Here is a 22,943-nt window from a genome sequence, read left to right on the forward strand (position 1 = left end):
GATGTGATTTCTGTATTATCCCTCAACAGTGAAGGTACTTAGCCACTGGAACAACTAACCTAGCAATGTAGTGGATTCCCTATCACTGAAGGTAAAACTGGATGTCCTTCTAAAAGATATGCTGTAGCTCAAACAGAAGTTATGGGTTCGGTGCAGGAATTACTGGATATGATTCTATGTAGTATTTTATGCAGGAGGTGAGCCTAGATGATTATAACAGTCCATTCTGGCCTGAAAATCTACAAAATTTAAATGGTCATCATCTCCCACTGCTTTCACTGGGGGCTGAGCCAGGCTGCCTTCAGGGACTAAGGGAGACCTTAGTCATTAGGTGAGGGCAAGCAAGGATATAAGAAAATGGGAAGGCACAAGGAATGAGAGTGTAGAGCAGCAGGGCAGGAGACTGTGGTAGGATCATGAGGAGTCAGAGGAGTGTGGGGAGAATTAGGTAGACAGAGAGTTGCAGGGGATTATAATGTGCAAGAGGCTGACTGAAGAGGAGTGCAGAGAAATGAGACAGGCTGATGTGGTGCCTGTGAACATGGAGTGCAGGAGGAAAGTGGGGTACAAGGGAATGTGAAGGGTGAGAAACAGTGAGGGGAAAGGGAAGGAAATACAGGGAGGCAAGCAAACATAGGGGCCATATGGGCAAATGTGGAAGGAGAACATGTGTGGGGTAGCTGCCATTCTATCCCCCACTATGCTCCTCTCTAAGTATTCTGTCAAGTTTGGGAAGAGGCTAGAGAGGAATAGTGTGGCAGCTCTCCACACCAAATGGGATAAGTAAAAAATGAGTCCTCTGTGAGCAACAGTCAGGACCTGCATTTTTAAGTGTGTCTTCAAAAGGGTGAATTTAAAATCTGAGATGTTCACGCCTACATTGGCGACTGGTGGCATTCCCCTAAAGGTTAAACTATCAGAAGGCAGACCCAAATATGATTACTTTTTAAAATCTCATGAATTGGGGGGAGGGGAGTCTGACTCATGATTTTGAACAGTTGGGGTTGCAATTCTACTCTGAAAAGTTACTGTATAAAGTAATATCTTCTTACTCAACACATCCGATCCTCCAATGAATTCAGAGATATATCTGCTGACAAGTGTCAAACTAACATTTGGCTACTTTTTAGTTCTGCTAGACCTGCAGAACCACCCCATCTACGAGAGCGAGCTGTATTTCATTCCAGGTAAATTTTTCAAAATATGCCTAGGAAACTTAGAAGCTTAAATCTCACTGACATTCAATAAGACTTAGCTTCTTAAGTGCCTATTGTCACTTCTGAAAATAGGTATTTTTGAAAATGTTGCCGTATGCTCCTGTACAAAAATTGATAGAGTTTGTTTAGAATGTAAGCTCTTTAGGACCAGACCCTCTTTTGCTATATGTCTGTACAGTCCGTAGAATCATGGGTCTGGAGCCTCTACATGCTACTGTCATAGAAATTATTATTATTATTAATACTAATTAATAACAAATAGTTTTTCACTACATCCAAGTTAAAAATAATCTGATTTTTAAAACTAAACATCCAGACAATCTGGATACAGGAAAAATAATGCTTTATTTGTAATGGTTCTTTGTTCCTGAACACAGGCCAGTTTTTTAATAATTTAAATCACTATAGTACTGAAAAAGGCTCTGTACTGATTCTGCTCAGTGAGGGTATTGCAATCACTACAATACCACTGAATCTCACAGCAGTTTGTAGGTCATCAAGCAAAAATTGTCACCACAAAAGGCTGTCTTCAAAGAACATATTATAATACTGTGGATTAGCAACATTTAGTTCTAATTACAGTCACAGATATTAGACATGGAAAAACCTTATATTGTTTTCCTGATCAGATCCCTGCTAATTCAGGACAGTTCTGCACTCTACATTCTTGAAGGCTTTGACCAACCTAGCCTTCAATGACTCTAGTAATGAGGCCTATGACACCTCCTCTGAGACACTTTTCCACAGTCTAATAAACTTTACAGTTCCCTGACATCCAACCTAGATTTCTCATTTCATCTAATTAATCCTGGTTACTCCCAAGGTGTTTACACCCTTTGAACACCTGCAGACTGGTATAATATCTCCTGGTTTTAGCTGTCATTTGGGCATACTATACATATTTAGTTTTGTAATCTCGCTATATAAATTTAAATCTCTCTAGCCTCAAACATGTTTGCTGTAGCACCAACAGCATCTCTTTTATCATATTTTAAGGCAGTTTGAATTGTCCTTTAACAGAGCCAATAATGATAGTATTTTGTATTTATTGTTATTCATTAATAGCACAAAACCAAATTGTGACAAATAACCAGACTAATTTATGCAACATTAAACTTCATAAAAACATAAGAATGGCCATACTGGGTCAGATCAGTGGCCCGCCTAGCCCAATATCCTGTCTTCTGACAGTGGCCAGACGTTTCAGAGGGAATAAACAGAAAACAGCAATTATCGAATGATCTGTGCCCTGTCATTCAGTCCCCAGCTTCTGGCAGTCAGAGGTTTAGGGACACCTACATTGTGGGGTTGTGTCCCTGATCATCTTGGCTAATAGCCATTGATGGACCTATACTCCATGAGCTTCATGTTTTGAACATTAGTCTGAATGTGAACAGTCTTAAATCTATGAATCACATACTATGAACTATAATAAACTTACTGTATACCAAGTCTCTTGTATTTACTAATTGAAAAAGCATCAATGGTGAGGGCATTCAATATTATTGCTGGATACAAGATGTATTTCTCAAAACACTGAAGCCACACATAGAGTCTTTCAAACCACATTAAATGAGCAGCATCTGAAATAAAAACCCAAATAACAGACCATTTTGTCAAATTATTATTTTTTCAGTGTATAAATACTGTATAGACAATAAATGCATTAAAGTCAAAAGGACAAATCATGAGTTCTGTATATCATACTAGTTAATATAACCACTAATTTATGACACTTCATGTAATCCTTAATTCTTTTGCCATATAGCAATCATTTTGTTCTCTGGGTCTGGCCAATATTTATACGTTACATATTTTGCTTCTTTTTGCTGCATCCACCAGATAGGCACATATAGCAGCTGAAATGGTACATGCTAAAGGATAGATCCTGCTAAGTTTTTAGAAGTAAAACATGACATGATATTAATAAACATATTTGTTTTTCATCACTTTTCTTACTTAACAATAGTTATTTAACTTAAATACTTATTAAAGAATATTTATAATTAACAAACACCTTTCATGTGACCTAGTGGGGAAGCTGTGTGACCAAGTGGAGAGAGCACTGAATGAAGACTCCAGAACCCTGGATTTCTATTCCTCACTCTGTCACTGGCCTGCTTGATGACCTTGGCTAAGTCATGTCCCCTGTCTGTGCCTCAGCTTCCCCATCTGTAAAATGATAATGATTTGTCAAGCTTTGTAAAGTGTTTTGAGATCTAAGGATAAAAAGCACTATAAAAGAGCTAGGGATTATTATTATTATTGTTATCCCAAAGGACCCAAAAATACTTTACAAAGAAGCTATTCTATATGTAAATACAGTCTTTTAACAGTGCACAACTATATTATTCAGCAGTCAGACAGGATGTGACTACTGTGTCCAGTTGAAATTTCAGAGAGAAATTAGGCAGGCAGAGTGAAGTTTCCTGAGTAAAACCTGTATTCTTGCAAAAGTGACAGGAATTCTTTAATTAGCACAAATAGTTCAGGTCGTCTGAAAAACAGTATTTGCAACAGCAGAGTACACCATACTGGAGTACTGATGCAGTACTGACTGAAAAGTAAGAACCACCTGCTGAACTACCAACACCCCTTCCTACAGCAAGAAGAATAAAATAAGTTATTTCAGCAATATGATGGTGAGAAACAAGAGGACACAGTGAACCAAGATTCCATTGTACCATATGTTCAATAGATACAAGCGGAAAAGTCATGAACCAATCCTTCCAAATTACCTTAATTCATGGACCTATGATATCTTTGGTTGTGGTAACAGGCTTTCAAAAAGTTGTACATGAATTTCTGAGTCTCAATATCCTTCACTCTTTATAGCTTAAAGTATTTCCTCTTATTACTGCTTATGGCTCTGATGCCAGGCTTTTTTCATAGCTTTAATTAAAAATATGATTCACATTTCAAAATCAAGCTCTTTTGCCTTCAAAGTAGCAGGTAGAAATGACCATGGCAATGCTGTGAGGGACCTGTTTTCAAAATCATTTTTCATACATTCTAAATTCAATATATTCTAACAGATATTTCTGAGTACACTTCTGCAATAATTAAACCAATACAGACTAGATGAACCCCATAGGAAATAGAGAATACAGAAGAATCTGAAAATGCCTTGACTCCTGATTGTACAGGGTACTCTTTGCTTGAGTGATACAAGTGTTCCCAAAGTATGAGCTGAACCATCAATGCAGATCAGTCAATGTGTAAAATGGATTTGCCTGGTATATCTCTACTCTCAACCTCTTTAAAAGCTGAGCCGTTACCTTTATGAAAATTATGTTTTTCCAATGAATGAAGACAGACCTAATGGGGATAAGGGAAGAAATCCTATAACGGTCTTCTGTGATTAAATGCATGCAAAAGACAACAAAGCCAGGACAGTCACAAGAGTTGCTCATTATCAAGCAAATGAAGCCTTTTAAAACAAGGTCTTTCAGCTGGAATACAAATCATTAATAAGATTTACATTTCCAGTACACTTTCCTTGGCATTTTGTGGTAACAGTTAAAAGGCAACCTTCAATCAAGTCTCTTGGGTACTTCTTGGTACCCAGGTTTTGTTCTGAAGACATGATTTTTCAGAGGTTTAAATCCTTAATGTATGGCAAATGCATGATTTTGCAGGGGATGAGCAGAACCCTTTTGTTGTCTAGTTTGAAGAACGGGATACTGAAGTCCTGCAGCAGACTGTGCTTTGACATTATTGTTTTCAAGCACCTCAAGAACATAGGTTGAGAATGATCCATCAAGATATGACAAGCAAGTTTCCAGCTGGGAGCAAAGAGAAGATGATAGCTAAAAAAAACAATCCAAGTCGTTTGCTAAAATAAAAACTGCAGGAGAACTAGAAATTAGTCTCTGAGATTCTAAAATATTTACAGATATTCCTACATACCAAGGCAGCACCTGCTGAAGCCAGTAGATATTAGCAAGATCAAAATATCAATGAAGTTACATTGTTTCATTCAGCTTTAGTGATTCTCTTGAGATATTATGCAGGAAATGAAAGTTACAGACTTCAGTAACCATGTCACTCCAATTTTAATCATTCAAAAGTCAAAGTAAATATAATTCTGCCTCAGTTTCTTAAATAGGAAAAACTATTTAGCAAATATAATTCACTTTTAAACACAGATGTCTTAAACACAGAATACAGCATATCAAACTGCACACAATATGTAACAGAGGTTGTAATTGTAACTGTACTGTAACACAGGGTTAAACGCTACAGTACAGTGTTCTCAAAATATAGCTAATACAGGTGTACATATCAATTGGTGATTATAAATAGAAAGCCCAGCTAGTAGGTGAGGTAAATGTTATTGATAAAGGAACTTCTCTGTGCTATATTCTCTCTTACAGGTGTCTATATGGATAACCACTAAGGCTTATATCGACAGAGTGAACAGAATGGCTAAACATCACTGATACAACATTCTATGTTCTCACTTTTAACTTGATTTTGTTACACTTTTTAAAAATGAGAAATGCCATTTAAAAAAGAACTCTTCCCCTGCATTGTTTCATTGCTATATTTTCAGTAAATCCCATTGCCACAGATGCCAGGGAAAGACATTATTTTAGCCTTATTACTTCTGCTAGCAGAATATTATGCCCTGCAGAAATACAGTGGAAACTATGTCTGTCATTAAGAAGTTTATATATAAAGTTTTTATCATTAATAATTTGAACATTCCCTAAAGGTCTTGGGTATTAAAAAAGAGAAGGATTACTTTTATTTTCTCTATACCATGTAAAATGGCTAGAAACTTCAGTACAAATATTAGGCTGTCCTTCAGTTTACATAACTCTGGATTAGGCCATCAGTCACTTGACTCATACACAGTAGCTCAATGTGATGCAAGGCAAAGGAGGTCTTTGAGCTTTCATCTTCCCTTCTATCATCTGTGTAAAATTAGGATAATACTGGCCTCCTTTGAAAAGTGGTTTGAGATGAACTGATGAAAAGCACTATAGAAGAGCTATTATATTTGATATGTCCTCCATTTCCATACATAACAATTCCCCTTCTCCACAATCTAAAAGTTACACCAGGGGTAAAACAACTTGCATTTTACACCAAGTGGTAAAAAAGAGGTTAGGATGTTTAATAAACAGGGATAAATATCCACTTGGGATTGCACGGAAATCCATTTTGTCCAGTAAATAAATTCAGATTTGAATCTAGGCCTACAGAGGTGAAATGTTTGAACATTCATGTTCAAGGGAAGGAGTAACTCAGATTTAAGACAGACTCATGAATAAATATTAGATGGGCTAGCAGCCCTGTTACCAATAATTTGAAGAAAAAGTCTGAGATTCTTCTCACCATTATATTCCAACACTTTGAAGTTCTGGTCAGAGGTACATTGTGATGTTAATGACATAAAACTGTGAATGTACAGATCATTGTTGCAGCCAGGGTTCTATGGCTGCACCAGGTCTTGTACAGAGGAGGCCAAGTGGGGTGTCTCTGGAAAGGCTGTAGTTTGCTGGTTATGATTATGCTGTCTGTATGTGTGTACCATATTTGTATTTGAAGTTATGAATATTGGCTATGTACTTGTTTGATTTTAAGTAGCCTCAGTGAAGCATTTGGTCAGCTTCTTGAGAAAGGGCTATTCTCAGTAAGTGCCCAATCAAGAAACAAACATTTAACTGACAATGGACTTTGAGAGACACAAATCCACATCTGTGCTTTCCTGAGAACTTTCAAACTAACATGTAAACAATGGCGTCGGCCTGCAAAAGCTGAATCATCCATAGACATGCGACTTGCCCAGGTGGTACAGACTCTATCTTGTTGCTGTGATCATGCACAGAAGAAGAAAGGGGTTTCTGCCCACAAGAGAGAGAATATAAAAAGCCCTGGAAATCCCTCCATTTTGTCTTCAGCTGGCTCAAAGGATAGCCACTCCACTTCAAAGAGATGCCTGAAAGAACCTGGAACCAAGGACAGTAACTGGGGGTGGGGAGGGGGAGGAGTGATTGCTGGACCCAGAGTAGAAAGGAGTCTAGTCTATGAAAGAAGCTTATTGGAACATCTCTGAGGGTGAGATTTACCTGCATTTAGTTTCCTACTGTATTAGGCTTAGATTGCATGTTTTTGTTTTATTTTGCTTGGTAATTTACTTTGCTCTGTCTGTTATTACTTGGAACCACTTAAATCCTACTTTTTATACTTAATAAAATCATTTTTTGCTTATTAAATTGACCCAGAGTAAGTAATTAATTCCTGGGGGAGCAAACAGCAGTGCATCTCTCTCTATCAGTGCTAGAGAGGGTGAACAATTATGAGTTTACCCTCTATAATCTTTACACAGAGTAAAACGCATTTATTTGGGCTTTGATTCCCATTGGGAATTGGGTGTCTGGGTGCTAGAGACTAGATCACTTCTTAAGCTGTTTTCAGTTAAGCCTGCAGCTTTTGGGGCAAGTGGTTCAGACCTGGGTCTGTGTTTGTAGCAGGCTAGTGTGTCTGGCTCAACAAGACAGGGTACTGAAGTCCCAAGCTGCCAGGGAAAACAGGCTCAGAGGTAGTCTCAGTACATCAGGTGGCAATTCCTAAGAGGTCTCTGTGACCCAACCCGTCACATACGTGAAAGCTGATGTTTAAGGGAAAGAGGCCCATAATAAGGAATAATCTTATTCTGTAGGGGGAAATCTGTTCAGTGCCCCAGTGAATTTCCTAGACACTTTGGTGGTTGGTGACAGGGACAGAGGATGTGAAGTGTAAGTAGGTACCAGCACTTCCAATGATTAAATAAAAGGGGAGAGAAGGAGCAACAAAGATACAAAGGGAAGAAGTTATTTCATGCAGAACTACATTCCAAGTCTAAGTGTAATAATGGGGTAGGGAGCTGAAATGTTTAGACACATTTTTAATGTGAATCAAAATGTTCCACTCTTCAGTTTAACTCCTATGTGCCCTATCCTACTGCACTTGAAGTCAAGTGGAGTTTACCTACTCACATCCATGGATTCAGGGCTTGCTTTTCTACATTAGAAATAACACTTCTTTCCTGCTGGAAGACTGTCTGGGGACTGGAGAACTATAGGATAATGAAATTCCAATAGGTAGAGTTTGCAGTGGCAGTTTTGCTAGACCTCACTTAAGACAGGAAGTGATGTTTACACAGACAGTTTAAAATTCCTTGGGCTTGAATGTTTTTGCTAAAATTGGATAGTTTTAGCAGAAAGCTCTGCATGAAAGATTCAAACTTACCCACCTCTACAATGAAAAGTGGAAAAGTTGAAGTTGGCCTTTCTACCTATTATGATGTCACTATATTCACTTCCGTTCTACCAGTCCCTGAGAGAGTCATCCAAAAGAAATATAGGAATCAAAACTTGATATTTCTAAGTAAAACATGAAAAAAGAAACTCATCTTGGAAAAAAAATGGTCATCTTTAAACATCACAATGGACACAAGCAAGAATTTTTTTCTTTAAAAACAAGACAAAATAAGGCAACATCAATCAATATTCTGACAATATTTATTACAAACCTCTTACTTCCCGCTGATGATATTCTTTGTTTTTAAGTATGGGGTGTGAAATCCACAGCCAAGGATGATGCTTGCGGAGCTGAGGAAGTATGTAATGTGTTACGAATCCCACAGTCCATGCTAAAGCAAACAGCACGATGCTGAGAAATGGCTGAGCCAAAGGAGGAAAATAATGGAATCACATTTACAAATAATGTTTTATAGATATACAATATGTTTAATGTACAACAATTTAATCTTCCTTATACATTTGCGAGAAATATTGATTCTTGCATAAAAAGCATCAAAGACTACAGGTGGGAAGCAGATGTGGGGCTCAGGAAATGAAAGCAACAACCTTTGTTCTTTTTCAAAATGTACTTTACACACACATTTAACCAGTATCGTAACTGGAAATAAAAAAAACCAAATTGGTGGGTTTATGTAAGAATCCCTCTTCCAACAGCTTCTATGTCATAAAAAAAAAAAAAGACTAGTATAAAGCAAAGGTTTAGGGAAAACAATTACTAAATGTATTAAATTGTGCCTAATATAATATCTATAACTGATTTGCAGTGTATATCAAAAGCCTTGAAATTATCTTTGCCATTAAATAATTTTTCCTTGACTCTTCACAGCTCCTCTCTATTCTTAGCCATGTAGTTTTGCATAATAGAGATGATATCTTAGGGGAAAAATATTTAAAAGGAGGGGATTATAATACATACCCTTAATGACAGAAACACAGTGCTGGCACTGACTGCAAATGATAGGACAGCAGCCACTGTGCAGACAATGAGATCCGATTTCAAGATTTCCTTCTGTGAATATAATTTTTTTAAAATACAGAATTATCAAGTGAATACTATTTTCACTGGACAAATTACATTATTCCATTATGAATTACTAATAGTTTGCATCGTGATGACACTAGTCATTGTTTTACAATATATAAATATACTTTAATGTACAGGTATTTTCTGCAATATGCTTTGCAAAATTATTTCCCCATATATTACGTTTGTTAAAAAGACCCTGTCAAGCATATTAAAATTTTATCAAAATTCATTTAAAAACATATTGTGTAAACATTGTTTAATTGTAATATGGGGTACTTAAAACTAAACTAAACTAAAACGAAAATGGTTTTACATTAAATTTGTGCCTCCGTTTATGCAATGGTATTTGTGGGGTTTTCTGTATTTCCGTTTTCAGAAGTGGGCCTCTCTCTAGTATTATGTAATGATAATGAAAGATAAGAATCTACCTTCAAGTAAAGAACTATAACTGGGTTGGAGTAATTGTATTTTGGAGAAATAGGAAAATATGTTCTTCCTAATCCATTTTTCTTGTGATTAAAATATCATCATGAATAAACAAATTAACAAGGTAGTTTTTGAGCTATGTGAATTTTTGAACCAATGTATTTTAGAGCTTACAGAAATGTCTTTGGTTAGCAAATCAATAACTTGGCTTAGACTTATGACTAGATATATTACAGAGGGTTAGCAGTACTTAACACTGGTGGCAAATGCAGGTGCTGACCGGCATAAACTGAATGCCCGCTGCTAGATATTTATCTAAATATTGACTTGTAGTGCAACGAAATTTCACTTAAAAGAAAACCTCCTCTGATTCAAGATGTTACTGTGCCTGTTTACCCAGCCCCAATAGCCAGCCTAGCCAACAAGTGTTTCTGTGGGGAGGAGGAAGAAAACATAGAATGATAGGATAATAGACCCAACAACAGGGAGATAAAAATGAAACAGAGATGTAGGAGACAACACTTGATCAACAAATGGATTTTAAAGCATAGGGGGAGCTATCAGTAACCACTATATTTTGGATGCTTAACAATTTGGGTTATCAAAAGATGATTGTGACCTGTTTCTGAGAACACTAACACTGTTTATAGCAGGCCTTTGAAATTCAGCTGGACTAAAGCCCTTAGGCTTGAGGTGTGCCTTTTCTGCATCCCATAAAACTGCACTCAGGTTTAGCATAAATATAAAGTGTTAATTGTCCTTTTCCTTCCCTGGCTTGTGTGCCTCAGGAAATTTTTGGCAGACTGCCAAAGCATTAATGGAACGTGAACATTCTAAAGAACTAGATCCAAACCACTGCTAAAGCAGCAGCACCAAAACCACCATGTACATGTTCTGGCAACGTATGGAAGCCAGGAGGAGTGCGAGCAGAGCTGCTGCAGGCTTCCAACAAACACCCTGCCTGCCTGGACTCAGCACATGGCTCCAGTGGTCCACACTCAACTCTGAAAATACCACATCAGACAGAAGCATCCCAACTCAAGGGGATAGAGTGAAAGAGAGAACCAGGCCAGGCCAGCCTCTCACCATCAACTAACTCCTGATCTCGTACCTGGTCCTGCCCCAATGGCCCATTCCTACCCACAGGATAACAGCCTTCTCTTGCCACCAGCTAATGTAGTTAGCCCTGTAGCTCAATTGGTAGCAGCTCTGCATCAGTATTGAAAGTTCAGGGTTGAAACCCTGATGATGATGCACATAATGGAATTTATTTTTACCTTTTTTTCCTTACTAAAAATCCTAGGAAATCACATACTAAAAACTACATTAAAAGAACGTTATTTAGGTTGCAAAGTTAAGCACTTGAAAGCTAGGAAATGCTAGATTTATGGTTGCCTGTACAAACTTAATTTAGCCCTGCTGGGTATATGCATTATAATATAAAGTATAATATAATATAATCTTTAATTACATAATCACATACCATTCTCAGTAATGACAGCTCCAAGCATTCAAAAATTGTGAGTCAGGCCCCAAAGAAATCATGAGGTTTGCTAAAAATTAATAAATGTACTCGGGTCATGTTTTCAAAGCTAGACTGAAGGATAGAAACTTACTATTTTTAAAATGAAAGCCGATATTTTCATGTAATCATATGCCTCCCAGAGCTGGGGTTTTAAGAAAAACATCATATATCATGACATTTGCAACAAGATAGTGAGAGTTGGTGAGAGTAAATAAAACACTGCACATTTTCCACAAGACCCCATGCACAGGGGAGTGCACAGAATGGATGCCAAAGCAGGCTGAATTAAAGTTGGACAGGCCATGATTTCCTAACTTTCTAGTTCTTGACTTTGCACCTGAACTGACATGTTTTTAATGCAATGTTTGATACATGTTGTGTGTGAAAGGCGTGACCTCTGACCCTAGTAAAAATTCAATAGTGAAATTATCATTACCATTGGGATTGTTTTGAAGTTTTGGGTAAAAACAGATCATGCAGACAAAGACTCAATATCACCCACCCACCATTCTATCAAAGAAATATTTCTTTATTTTTTTAAAGGCTATTCTGGATACCTCTTGATTGTGAGTATAAACAGGAAAACATGCTGTAATTTTTTTTCTTCTTGTTTTAAATTATACATTGGGAGCTTTGTATAAATCCTTTTACTAGCTATCTGACTGCTTGTAGTAAAGGCCAGGAAGGAAGTTGAGTTTGAATGTAACACATTAACACCCTCAGGCTACTGGTTAATGTAGTAATCAACCATGGGGATGCCTATAGAAATTAATTATAATGCTAGGAAGCTCCATTCTCAAAGTTGAATGGTCAGTTATCCATGACAGCTGCTTTGTAATTCCAGTTTCCAAAGCTGACAATTCTTACATAGCCATTTGAGCAGAGAAAAAATAATAAAGGTCATATAGCTAAACATTACAAATGCTATATTGATAACTACTAACATGAATATGAAGTCATTATGCAACACAACAGATTTATTTTAATATTTAAACCTATTTGCTTTCATCTTGGGAGGTGAACCAGTTATTTATATCTTAAATTTACTGATTAAAAAGGTTCTAATTTAGCCTGAATATTATGCATGCTTTATACACAGGTGCATAGGCCAATGGACACTGGACATTTTGTTGCACTTTGCCATCTTATACAATTGACAGTGGAGGAAAAAGCTTGTTTGGGCCATTACACAGGGGCATGCTGAGGGAAACAAAGGGGGGAAGGATATGCTATTAAAATTTCTCCTTCTGGTCCTCATGTAACAGTGCACCCAATTCCCAGATTGACCAAAGTTCTTCTTACAGAGGATCTGAAAGCTATTTTTAGTTTGCTTTTGAAAATTAATCAAAACCAGAGCTGGTTACGATAGCATACTCCCTTAACTATAATGGAATAAGATCAGAATGGATTGTAGTTTGAATGTTTCCCTCAAATTTGATGCACATATCTTTTTAGCTGTGTACACTCACCAATTTGCTATATTGGCATTGCACTGAGAGAAAAATTGTGGAGAACCTACTTAACTTGGTTCAACTATTTTTTAAGACATAGGTGCCAGCCACTAAAGGGTTTAGACAGAGCATGTATTAAACGACAATTGCAATCTCCCCTGCAGGGAGTGCTATCTGTGTCCCAGCATGGAAGAGTTAGCACTACATAAACCAATTTAGACTTGTGCACATCTGCTTACATTAATATATAAACTGGAGGAAACCCAAACAGAGGAAGAAAGGAAGGTACAGCATTAGGAGGCCCTTGTAGTAGCCAGTAAAAACAGCCTGCATTTCTGGAAAACTACGTGAGATGTCAAACGTGTGTAGCAGAAATGTGCAGCTGACAAGCACCATGTGAAACCAATTCCCTGGCAGAAAAGAGCACCAAGAAACAAATTCAACCACAAAAAAGGGACCAAGACACAAAGGCTCTGTCCATATTACCAGTACAGCCGTGCCAGAGCACTACTGTGGAACACAGTTATTCACTTTTCCTAGTTACATGGTTCCAGACTGCAATATAATCAAGACCTTAACTGTGTTTTTAACCAGATCCTCATGTGCACTCTGAAATGAAATTATTGTAACCAGTTCAAGGGATGGTCATATTGTTAACCAGGTCAGTCTCCTGACATGGTTCGACTTGTAGAATAGATGAGGTCGGACTGTACATTTGACTCAGGCAAAGAGCAATACGTAGAAGGGATGTGTGGATTATAAAATCAGAAAAAAAATATGCCTCCCACTATACCAACAATACAGTCAACCGGTTCACAGAAATCAGTTGAAAGTGGATTTGCCCATGAACTACATACCAAAAACACCAGAGTATGTAGCCAAGCTTTATAATACATACTTTATATCTTTGCTTAGAAGCCTCCCTCCATTAATAGCCAGACCTCTACTACGCACTTTAACAAAGTAAAATAATTAAGTTTAACAGAAGATGTGGCTTCTACACCAAGCAATGAAGTAGCATATTTTCCATGCACTCCTTAAACACTACTTACTCACATAGATACTTACACTTTAGGGATTATCTATCTCCCCAGTGTTTCGAGGTGGCCATTATGGATGCTGTGCTGAGGAGCAGGAACGGTTTCTAGAAGCAGGGCAATTCAGAACTTTTGGAAGGAATTAGCCAAACCTTAACCCTTCTGGGAACCCCATCTTTGACCAGCCTGAACTCCTGAGATATCCAGCTTCCCCCTAGGGACCAGTAACCAATACTTTCCTACGGCCATGTCTACAGTGGCAGAGTTTTTTCACTGAAAGTTTTGTCGATGATCAAAAAGCGCTAAAAGAAAATGGTTGCTGCATATTCACACTGTCTTCCTCTGTTGGCAGAGCACCTCTACACTTGAGGCAGTAGCATCAACAATTGAGTATGGTTAAGGGTGTCCACATGGGTGGATTGAAGGTTTACAGTACATAATATAAATAATTTTTAAAGGCCTTACCACCGACTCTCTCATCTTCTCTGGGAGTGGATCTGTTGAGGAATCTCTCAAATTTTGACGTAGAAAGAGAGGAAAAAATTTACATTGAATAAGGGACCTATTACAAAAAAACATTTGTTAGAATATTTCAGAATAACAGCTTTTCAATTAATGGGATTATATGCCCTTAGTAAGGGGAGAATAGACATTTTAGAGCCCAACTTTAACCTTACATACGCAGTGACTATTCTGCTGCTGCATGGCAGGGGATTGCTATAGAAAAGCTGAAAATCTGGCCAGGGAAGTGTCAGCTTCCTCACCAATAAGGAAGTGTAGTCTAGAATCAGCACAGTAGCATTAATTGGGAAGGGGTCATGTGAGAAGGTAGTTCAGTCCCATGCCCTTTCTAATCTTTGACCACTACTGAGAATGCTGGCAAGGGGGTTCTTTTGTGCCACTTCTGATGTCAAACACTGATATTACAAATAGGATGACCAGATGACCCGATTTTACAGGGACAGTCCCGATATTTGGGGCTTTTTCTTACACAGATGCCAATTCCTCCCCACTCCCATCCCAATTTTTCACACTTCCTATCTGGTCACCCTAATTACAAAGGGCAAAACGCTCACCTCAATAAAAATTGCATGTTCATCCTCATTTTAGTTTTACACAACACCTTCTCCTTCATCTTAAAATTTATGCCATAGGCCATCCCTTAAATACTGTTTCCAATCCCCTAAACTCCATTTAGTTAAATTCAGAGTCATTAAAAAATATCTAAAATCTCTTTTGGGGGATTATATATTTTAATCATGATTATACAATGAATACTTGATGTTGTTGTAGAATCAGAAACTCAAATTTTAATCTCAAACAAGACATTTAACAACCATTTGACCTGCTGAGAATTTGATTAAGGTCGTTAGGGGATTAGAAACTAGATTTAAAAGGTGGCCAAGCAATGAATTCAAGGATTCAAAACACCTTATTTAAAACAAAAGATAAGAGTTTTTGTTTAATTAAACACATTAGTGGACTGGGAATTATATCCTGAAGAAAATACACATTTAAAATCTAAATAACTCATTCTTGAGAGCTTATTTGGTATTTTTCTGTGTGTATTTTACACAAGAACCGATGGTACTTCACCCCACTACCATTTCTGTATTCTATAGCATCCTGTAGAATGAGTTATATGTCACTCGTAGTGAACCTGATCCAGAGCCCATTGAAATAAATGAAAAGATTCAATGGGTTTTGGATTAGGCTCCAGGAGAGTAAGTGGAAGCACTTCTGTGATGAAGTGGGAATGTTCATAATGTTTTCTCTGAATACTGTGTGGGTGCCTCAGTTTCTCCTATGCAGTTCTTAAGAGCTAGGTGGTGGGAGAAGGCCGTGTGATTGTTGCAGAGCCCTAGAGGGCAGATGTGATGCTGTCTGGGACAGAAAATGAACACCACTCTGTCTCCTGGCAACTAATGGCCTGGGCCCTCCCCCCCTGCAAGGTGATAGCTAAAGGTGTTGGAGAACAAAGGAATCAGGTGACCTCCTGGCCTGGGAAAGGAACAAAGCAGAGGAGGAGGGGCTGGAAGGTGAGTCAGTTTTGAAGCTGGCTGGAGATATGGAGTGAGTGCAGACGCGGGTGTCTGGCTCACTGCCCCACAAAATGGACCTAGCTGAGGGGTCCTGTTCTCTGTACCTACAAGCTCTGTTTTACACTGTGTTCCTGTCATCTAATAAACCTCTGTTTTACTGGCTGGCTTAGAGGGCCGGCTCCAGGCACCAGCATTCCAAGCAGGTGCTTGGGGCGGCAACCTGCAAGGGGCGGCAGTCTGGCTGTTTTTTTCCCACAAGCAGCACACCGAAATGCTGCCACGGACAGCGGGGGCAGTCCGTGTGCTGTTAGGGCGGCATGCGCATTTTCGCGGCAGTAGCAATTCGGCAGCAGCTTCTATGTTCAGCTGTGCACGGCGGTGCAGCTTCTGCCACCAAATTGCCACCGCCACGGAAACGTGCCTGCCACCCTAACGGTGCACAGACTGCCCCCGGTGTCCGCAGCGGCAATTCGGCGCGCTGCTCGGGGAGGCAAAAACTGTAGTACCGGCCCTGCTGGCTGAGAGTCATGTCTGACTGTGAAGTTGGGGTGCCAGACCCTCTGGCTTCCCCAGGACCTCCCCTGGGCAGACTCACTATGGGAAGCGCACGGAAGGGCAGAGGATGCTGAATGCTCCAAGGTCAGACTCAGGAAGGTGGAAGCCCTGTGAATCTGCTCACAGAGAGGAGATTTCATCAGAGTCCCGACTGGCTTCATAGGAAGCAGTTCCAGAGCATCGTCCAGGGACTGCGTGACAACTTCTTACCGCACTTCCACCTCAGACAGAATACAGCAGGGATCATGAGGATGACGACAGAATTTACATAAACCACACTGAAGAACTTCAGTTAATGCCACAGCTCCTTTTCACCTTCTTTCCTATTCCTGTTTCCTCTCCTGCGTATAACAACTCCCCATTGTCTCCCTCAGTATTACCTGGCTCTCTCTATGAATGCCCAAAAAAGGCCTGCACCAAGATGGCATGGGGCCTCATGTTTCTAGCTGCATCTCTGCTTCTGTCAGCCCAACCTTCAGATCACCATGTTGCTTGTTCTACACTGGTTCTTCAGCGGCCCTGGACTCAGCTTTAAATGCTTACTACCTTGAAGAGCAGTTAACGTCAGTGGAGAGGCAAAGGTGATGGAACTGACACTAGGAAAGAGTTGTGATCAGGTCGTGCTCCCCAAGGGTCAGAAACTCTTCCTCTTGCTTCTTAAGTGCTTCCTAATGCATCTCCACAAACCCTGATAATTAGCTTGTCCCCAGGTGGCATCCATTGGGGATTAGCAAGTTCCATAAGGGTTAATCATATAATTCCCAGACAGCAAAATCTGACCCAGAGAATTTAGTACTGATGAAAGGTACTAGATTTATTGCCCTGGTGGTTGAAGCCCTTTATTCATTTACTGAACTGGTACATCATAGGCAGCAGGTGTGAACACTTCCCATTTCATCAAAGTAATTTGAGTACCTTGTGATGAGAAATTGAATAGCTTGGTTTCTGTTTATTCATTCATTGTTCTTTCTGCTGAGACAACTGACAGTGGCACCATTTAATGACAAATCTGATGGTAGTTTTGCAATGGAGACAGCTGGCTACTGGAATGGACCAAGACCAAAATATATTTCATAACTACCAAACTAATGACACTATCTTTCAGCCACTGACAGCAGTCTTTGGCCCTGATCCTGCAAATGCTTCACTTTACTATTGTACATCATCTCATTGATTTCAATAGGACTACTCATGGTAGTACACTTAAGCACATACATAAACATTTTCAGGATCAGTACCTTATTTTGTACCATTTATCTAGAGGTAAATGTGTATCTTATTGCTAGTCCTTGAGATACCCAGTCCCTCTAAAAAAACAGAGTGCTTTCTAAAACACTGGTACAATAATCATAAAAGCCCTCCTTTATCATACTTTTTCAGCACGTTTCTTTTCAGTGCGACCCAAGTTTACACAACCAACTTTGTTAGAAGATCCCTTAAGTCACTGAATTCAAAAATCTCCAGACTTAAATATCACCCTGTGCAAGTTATAGTTTATATGCCACACAATATAACCAGTAAAAAAAAAGTTTACTGACAACTTACGTAAGTACAGATGGATCACTGCTTTGCCTGCTAAGATGATAAGAAAGTGCAACTAAAAGGCCACAGAAAGCAGAGAACAGTGCTGGAATGTGGCGAGCATCCCATGGTTCCTAATGGGAAGGACAAAAAGCAGAGTACTTTTACGTTAGGAATGCAAAACTTACTTTTTAAAGGAAGCTAAATCCTACAATACAGTGCTAGACCTACAGTACTCAATACATCATATATCAAAGAGTTATAGTTCAATCATATCACAATCTATTATTGTGAGAATGGCTGAAATACTACAGACATACTTTAGAATTACACAAAACTATATACAAAAATATCGCTATAATCAGCAATTAGAGAAGAAACTAGAAAACACATGAAAAGCAGATTTTTTACCCTCTAAATAAACACCAGAGGCAAAATTTATAATCCTCATTAAAAGAACAAATTAGAAATGTGAGTAAAATAAATTACATTTTATTTGCTAAGCCTTAAAATCAAAGGTAGTTTACTCAACCTTTGGCAAGCTCTCTCAATAGCCTGCATAAAATCATAGAAGATTAGGGTTGGAAGAGACCTCAGGAGGTAATCTAGTCCAACCCACTGCTCAAAGCAGGACCAACCCCAACTAAATCATCCCAGCCAGGGCTTTGTCAAGCTGGGCCTTAAAAACCTCTAAGGATGGAGATTCCACCACCTCCCTAGGTAACCCATTCCAGTGCTTCACCACCCTCCTAGTGAAATAGATTTTCCTAATATCCAACCTAGACCTCCCCGACTACAACTTGAGATCATTACTGCTTGTTCTGTCCTTTGTCACCACTGAGAACAGCCTAGCTCCATTCTCTTAGGAACCCCTCTTCAGGTAGTTCTCTTCTGCAGACTTCTCCTCCTAAGTCATCTGACCAGCCCCATAATCATTTTCATTATGCTCCACTGGTCTCTCTCCAATTTGTCCATATCCTTTCTGTAGTGGGGGCCCCCCAAAACTGGATGCAATACTCCAGATGTGGCCTCACCAATGCCAAATAGAGGGGAATAATCACTTCCCTCAACCTGCTGGCAATGCTCCTACTAATGCAGCCCAATATGCTGTTAGCCTTCTTGGCAACAAGGGCACACTGTTGACTAGTATCTAGCTTCTTCTCCATTGTAATCCCCAGGTTCTTTTCTCTATGACTGCTGCTTAGCTAGTCAGTCCCCAGCCTGTAGCAGTGCATGGGATTCTTCCATCCTAAGTGCAGGACTCTGCACTTATCCTTGTTGAACCTCTTCAGATTTCTTTTAGCGCAATCCTCCAATTTGTCTAGGTCACTCTGGACCCTATCCCTACCCTCCAGCGTGTCTGCCACTCCCCACATCTTAGTGTCATTAATGAAGATGTTGAACAAAACCAGCCTCAGGACCAACCCCTGGGGCACTCTGCTTGATACCAGCTCCCAATTAGACATCGAGCCATTGATCACTACCCATTAAGCCCAACAATCTAGCCAGCTTTCTATCCACCTTATAGTCCATTCATCTAATCCATACTCCTTTAACTTGCTGGCAAGTATACAATGGGAATACAATGGGAGACCATATCAAAAACTTTCCTAAAGTCATGTTACATCACATCCACTGCTTTCCCCATATCCACAGATTCCTTGAGGACCTGCTCCATGATTTGTCCAGGGACTGAGGTGAGGTTGACCGGTCTGTAATTCCCCAGATTCTTCTTCTTCCCTTTTTTTAAAGAGCGGCACTATATTTGCATTTTTCCAATCATCTGGGACCTCCCCCGATCGCCACGAGTTTTCAGAGATAATGGCCAATGGCTCTGCAATCACATCAGCCAGCTCCCTCAGGATCCATGGACTTGCGCATGTCCAGCTTTTCTAAATCATCCTTAACTTGTTCTTTCACCACTGAAGGATGCTCACATCCTCTCCATACTGTGCTCCCCAGTGCAGCAGTCTGGGAGCTGACCTTGTTTGTGAAGACCAAGGCAAAAAAAGCATTGAGTACTTCAGCTTTTTCCACATCGTCTGTCACTAGGTTGCCTTTCCCAATCAGGAAGGGTCCCACACTGTCCCTGACCACCTTCTTGTTGCTAACATACCTGTAGAAACCCTTCTTGTTACCCTTCACATCCCTTGCTAGCTGCAACTCCAATTGTAATTTGGCCTTCCTGATTACACCCCTGCATGCTCGAGCAATATTTTTATACTCCTCCCGAGTCATTTGTCCAAGTTTCCACTTCTTGTAAGCTTCCTTTCTGTGTTTAAGCTCCCTGAAGATTTCTCTGTTAAGCCAAGCTGGTCACCTGCTATATTTGCTATTCTTTCTGCATATCGAGATGGTTTGTTCCTGCAACCACAATAAGGATTCTTTAAAATACAGGCAGCTCTCCTGGACTCCTTTCCCCTTCATGTTATTCTCCCAGGGGATCCTGCACATCAGTTCCCTGAGGGAGTCAAAGTCTGCTTTTCTGAAGTCCAGGATCTGCATTCTGCTGCTCTCCTTTCTTCCTTGTGTCAGGATCCTGAACTCGACCATCTCATGGTCACTGCTGCCCAGGTTGCCACCCACTTCTACTTCCCCTACCAATTCTTCCCTGTTTGTGAGCAGCAGGTCAAGAGGAACATGGCGCCTAGCTGGTTCCTCCAGATGGACAGAGAAATATGCCAAATTCTATAGGCAATGTTAATGTAAACAGCAGCATGTAAACAAAAAATGAGGCATAAACAACACTCTTGCAAGGATCAACAACTCTAACATTATTATTTATTATCAGAGGGGGAAAAACAGTGGTTGCCATTGTTAAGGCTCAGCTCCAGCATCCACTTTCAGTTGTTCCTAACTTTCGGCTAAAATTTTCCATGTTTATTCTCAACTCAGAATATTCATGGAAACTTTGATGATAATTAATTGATGCCCAATATCCTAAAAATGGCTCCATCAAATACATACTTCACAATATGACTGAGTCATAATCTGCATCTGACACAGTGCAGCTACACACTTCCCCATACGTGGGTCTTATGCCAAAGCCACAATTGACCCTTCGATGTGTAACTTCTTTTCCAAAACTGAAATACATTGAAGAGCCTTGTGATTTCAAAACTACCTTATACTGTATGAGACACAACTCCTTCCACTTCCTAGTATTAAATAAACCCTATATGATAATATATATTCTTTATATTACTTTAATATTCCATTACGTCATGCACCTCTCTGTTCTTAGCCTGCCCCCACTTCTGCAGAGTTACCTCTTTACTGTTTTCCAGAATTAAACTACACAGCAATCAGGGAAAGCACATTCTATGCCAATGTAGTATGTTTTACAAAAAACGTGGACACAAAATGCTTCCATTTCTCTAGCATCAGTGTAAATGAACCATAACCATTTTGTCATTTTCCTTCCTGACTAATGATGTCTGGTAGAGCTCTAAATTTAAAAAGCTGAAAGAAAAACATAATTAATAATTGGACAATGATTTTTCTCCCCGGGAGAAAAGGAATGACAGGGTTTCACTGTTGGATGGTGATGTTATCTGTCATTCTGGAGAGGGAGTTTGTATTCCTAGTTGCCGTCATTCTGTTGAGGTGATGTCTTGCTCTTTCATTCTATATACAATTTTGACTTTGATCCACACACACAAATAGCAGTTTTTAAAGCAAGTGAAATGCAGATGCAGGATTAAGGATGAAAGTGATGGGTTAAATAAACACTGAAGCTGAAAGAAAAAAAGTTCTGTTTCAACAAAGGTTCACCTACTCCCAAAACAACCAATTAAAAGGAGAAGAGCTTCTCTGGAATTTAAAAGTTTGTTGCTCTAGAAATAAAAAACTATTTAAAAAAAAAAGTTAAGCATAGTAGAAATATCCAAACAAACAGAAAAGCCACTCTCATGTCATTTGTCCCCTTTTTTAAAAAAAGATAAGACTTCTCAAGCCTGATACACCTTTACGTTTCAAAGGTACTTTGTAGTAAATCCTGCTCCCCACTCAACACCAGAGAAGGTCCTGCACATGGTAGAATCATTGTGGTAGCATGTAGTAATCATGATGGTTTTGATTCGGAAAGTCCTCCTCATCACAGATAGCTAGTGCAGGCTGCTGCTACCATATCAGGAGTGAAAGAAAAAAGGTTGTAAGAATTGCATGGTCACTGGCTGCAGTGTAGCTGGATGCTGAGACAAGAATCAGTTGTGTAAGAGGTGACGTATAGGTTCTGAGTTTTAACCCTAACCCTACATATTTTAGCAACACATGTTGAGAAATGATTTTGCAACTACTTATAATTTTATCATCATTCAGCCATTTTTGTCCTCGCCCTATCCTAGACACACAGTACTCTTCTTTGGGCACAATTTACAATTTGAAATTCAGCTGTTTTTTATTCCTTTATTTTTAAAGACATTGTAACAATAATTGGGAAAAAACCCTCACCTTATTCTTGTAAAAATATTTACCTCTTGGCTGAGATCATACAAAACAAACTTTAGCCAAAAATAATTTTTTTGAAAGTTATGAGCAAGTGGAACCACGTGGTTGTAACGGAATCTTCTCCACAAATTTAACCATAGTATTTTGTTAACAAGTGTATTCTATTTTCAATGACCGTTAATGACTGAGGACTGCCAGTTGCTCTAAGAGCATTTATTATGCTCATTAGTCCGTTTATGTCAATCCGGAAGCAAGAATCATAATGCTGATTTATTTAGATGATCTGTTGATGGCAGAAAAGTTATTAGAGTGAAGGGAGGAGCTCCCCATAAATTTCTGCAAAGCTACCTCATTGTTCTCCTTCAAAACCTTCCTTTTAT

General features: G+C 39.2%; 1 protein-coding gene across 1 annotated transcript in view; it reads right to left on the minus strand.

Moving 5' to 3' along the window:
- Window positions 1–22,943, minus strand: part of PCNX2 (pecanex 2) — a 248,327-nt gene that overhangs the window by 105,152 nt on the left and 120,232 nt on the right. The window contains 5 exon segments of the mRNA XM_030556904.1: window positions 2,659–2,800; window positions 8,740–8,890; window positions 9,447–9,539; window positions 14,462–14,558; window positions 18,139–18,248. Of these exon segments, the coding sequence (XP_030412764.1) occupies window positions 2,659–2,800; window positions 8,740–8,890; window positions 9,447–9,539; window positions 14,462–14,558; window positions 18,139–18,248 (593 nt within the window).

Source organism: Gopherus evgoodei, chromosome 3, assembly GCF_007399415.2.
Source record: "Gopherus evgoodei ecotype Sinaloan lineage chromosome 3, rGopEvg1_v1.p, whole genome shotgun sequence".
Lineage (NCBI taxonomy): Eukaryota > Metazoa > Chordata > Testudines > Testudinidae > Gopherus > Gopherus evgoodei.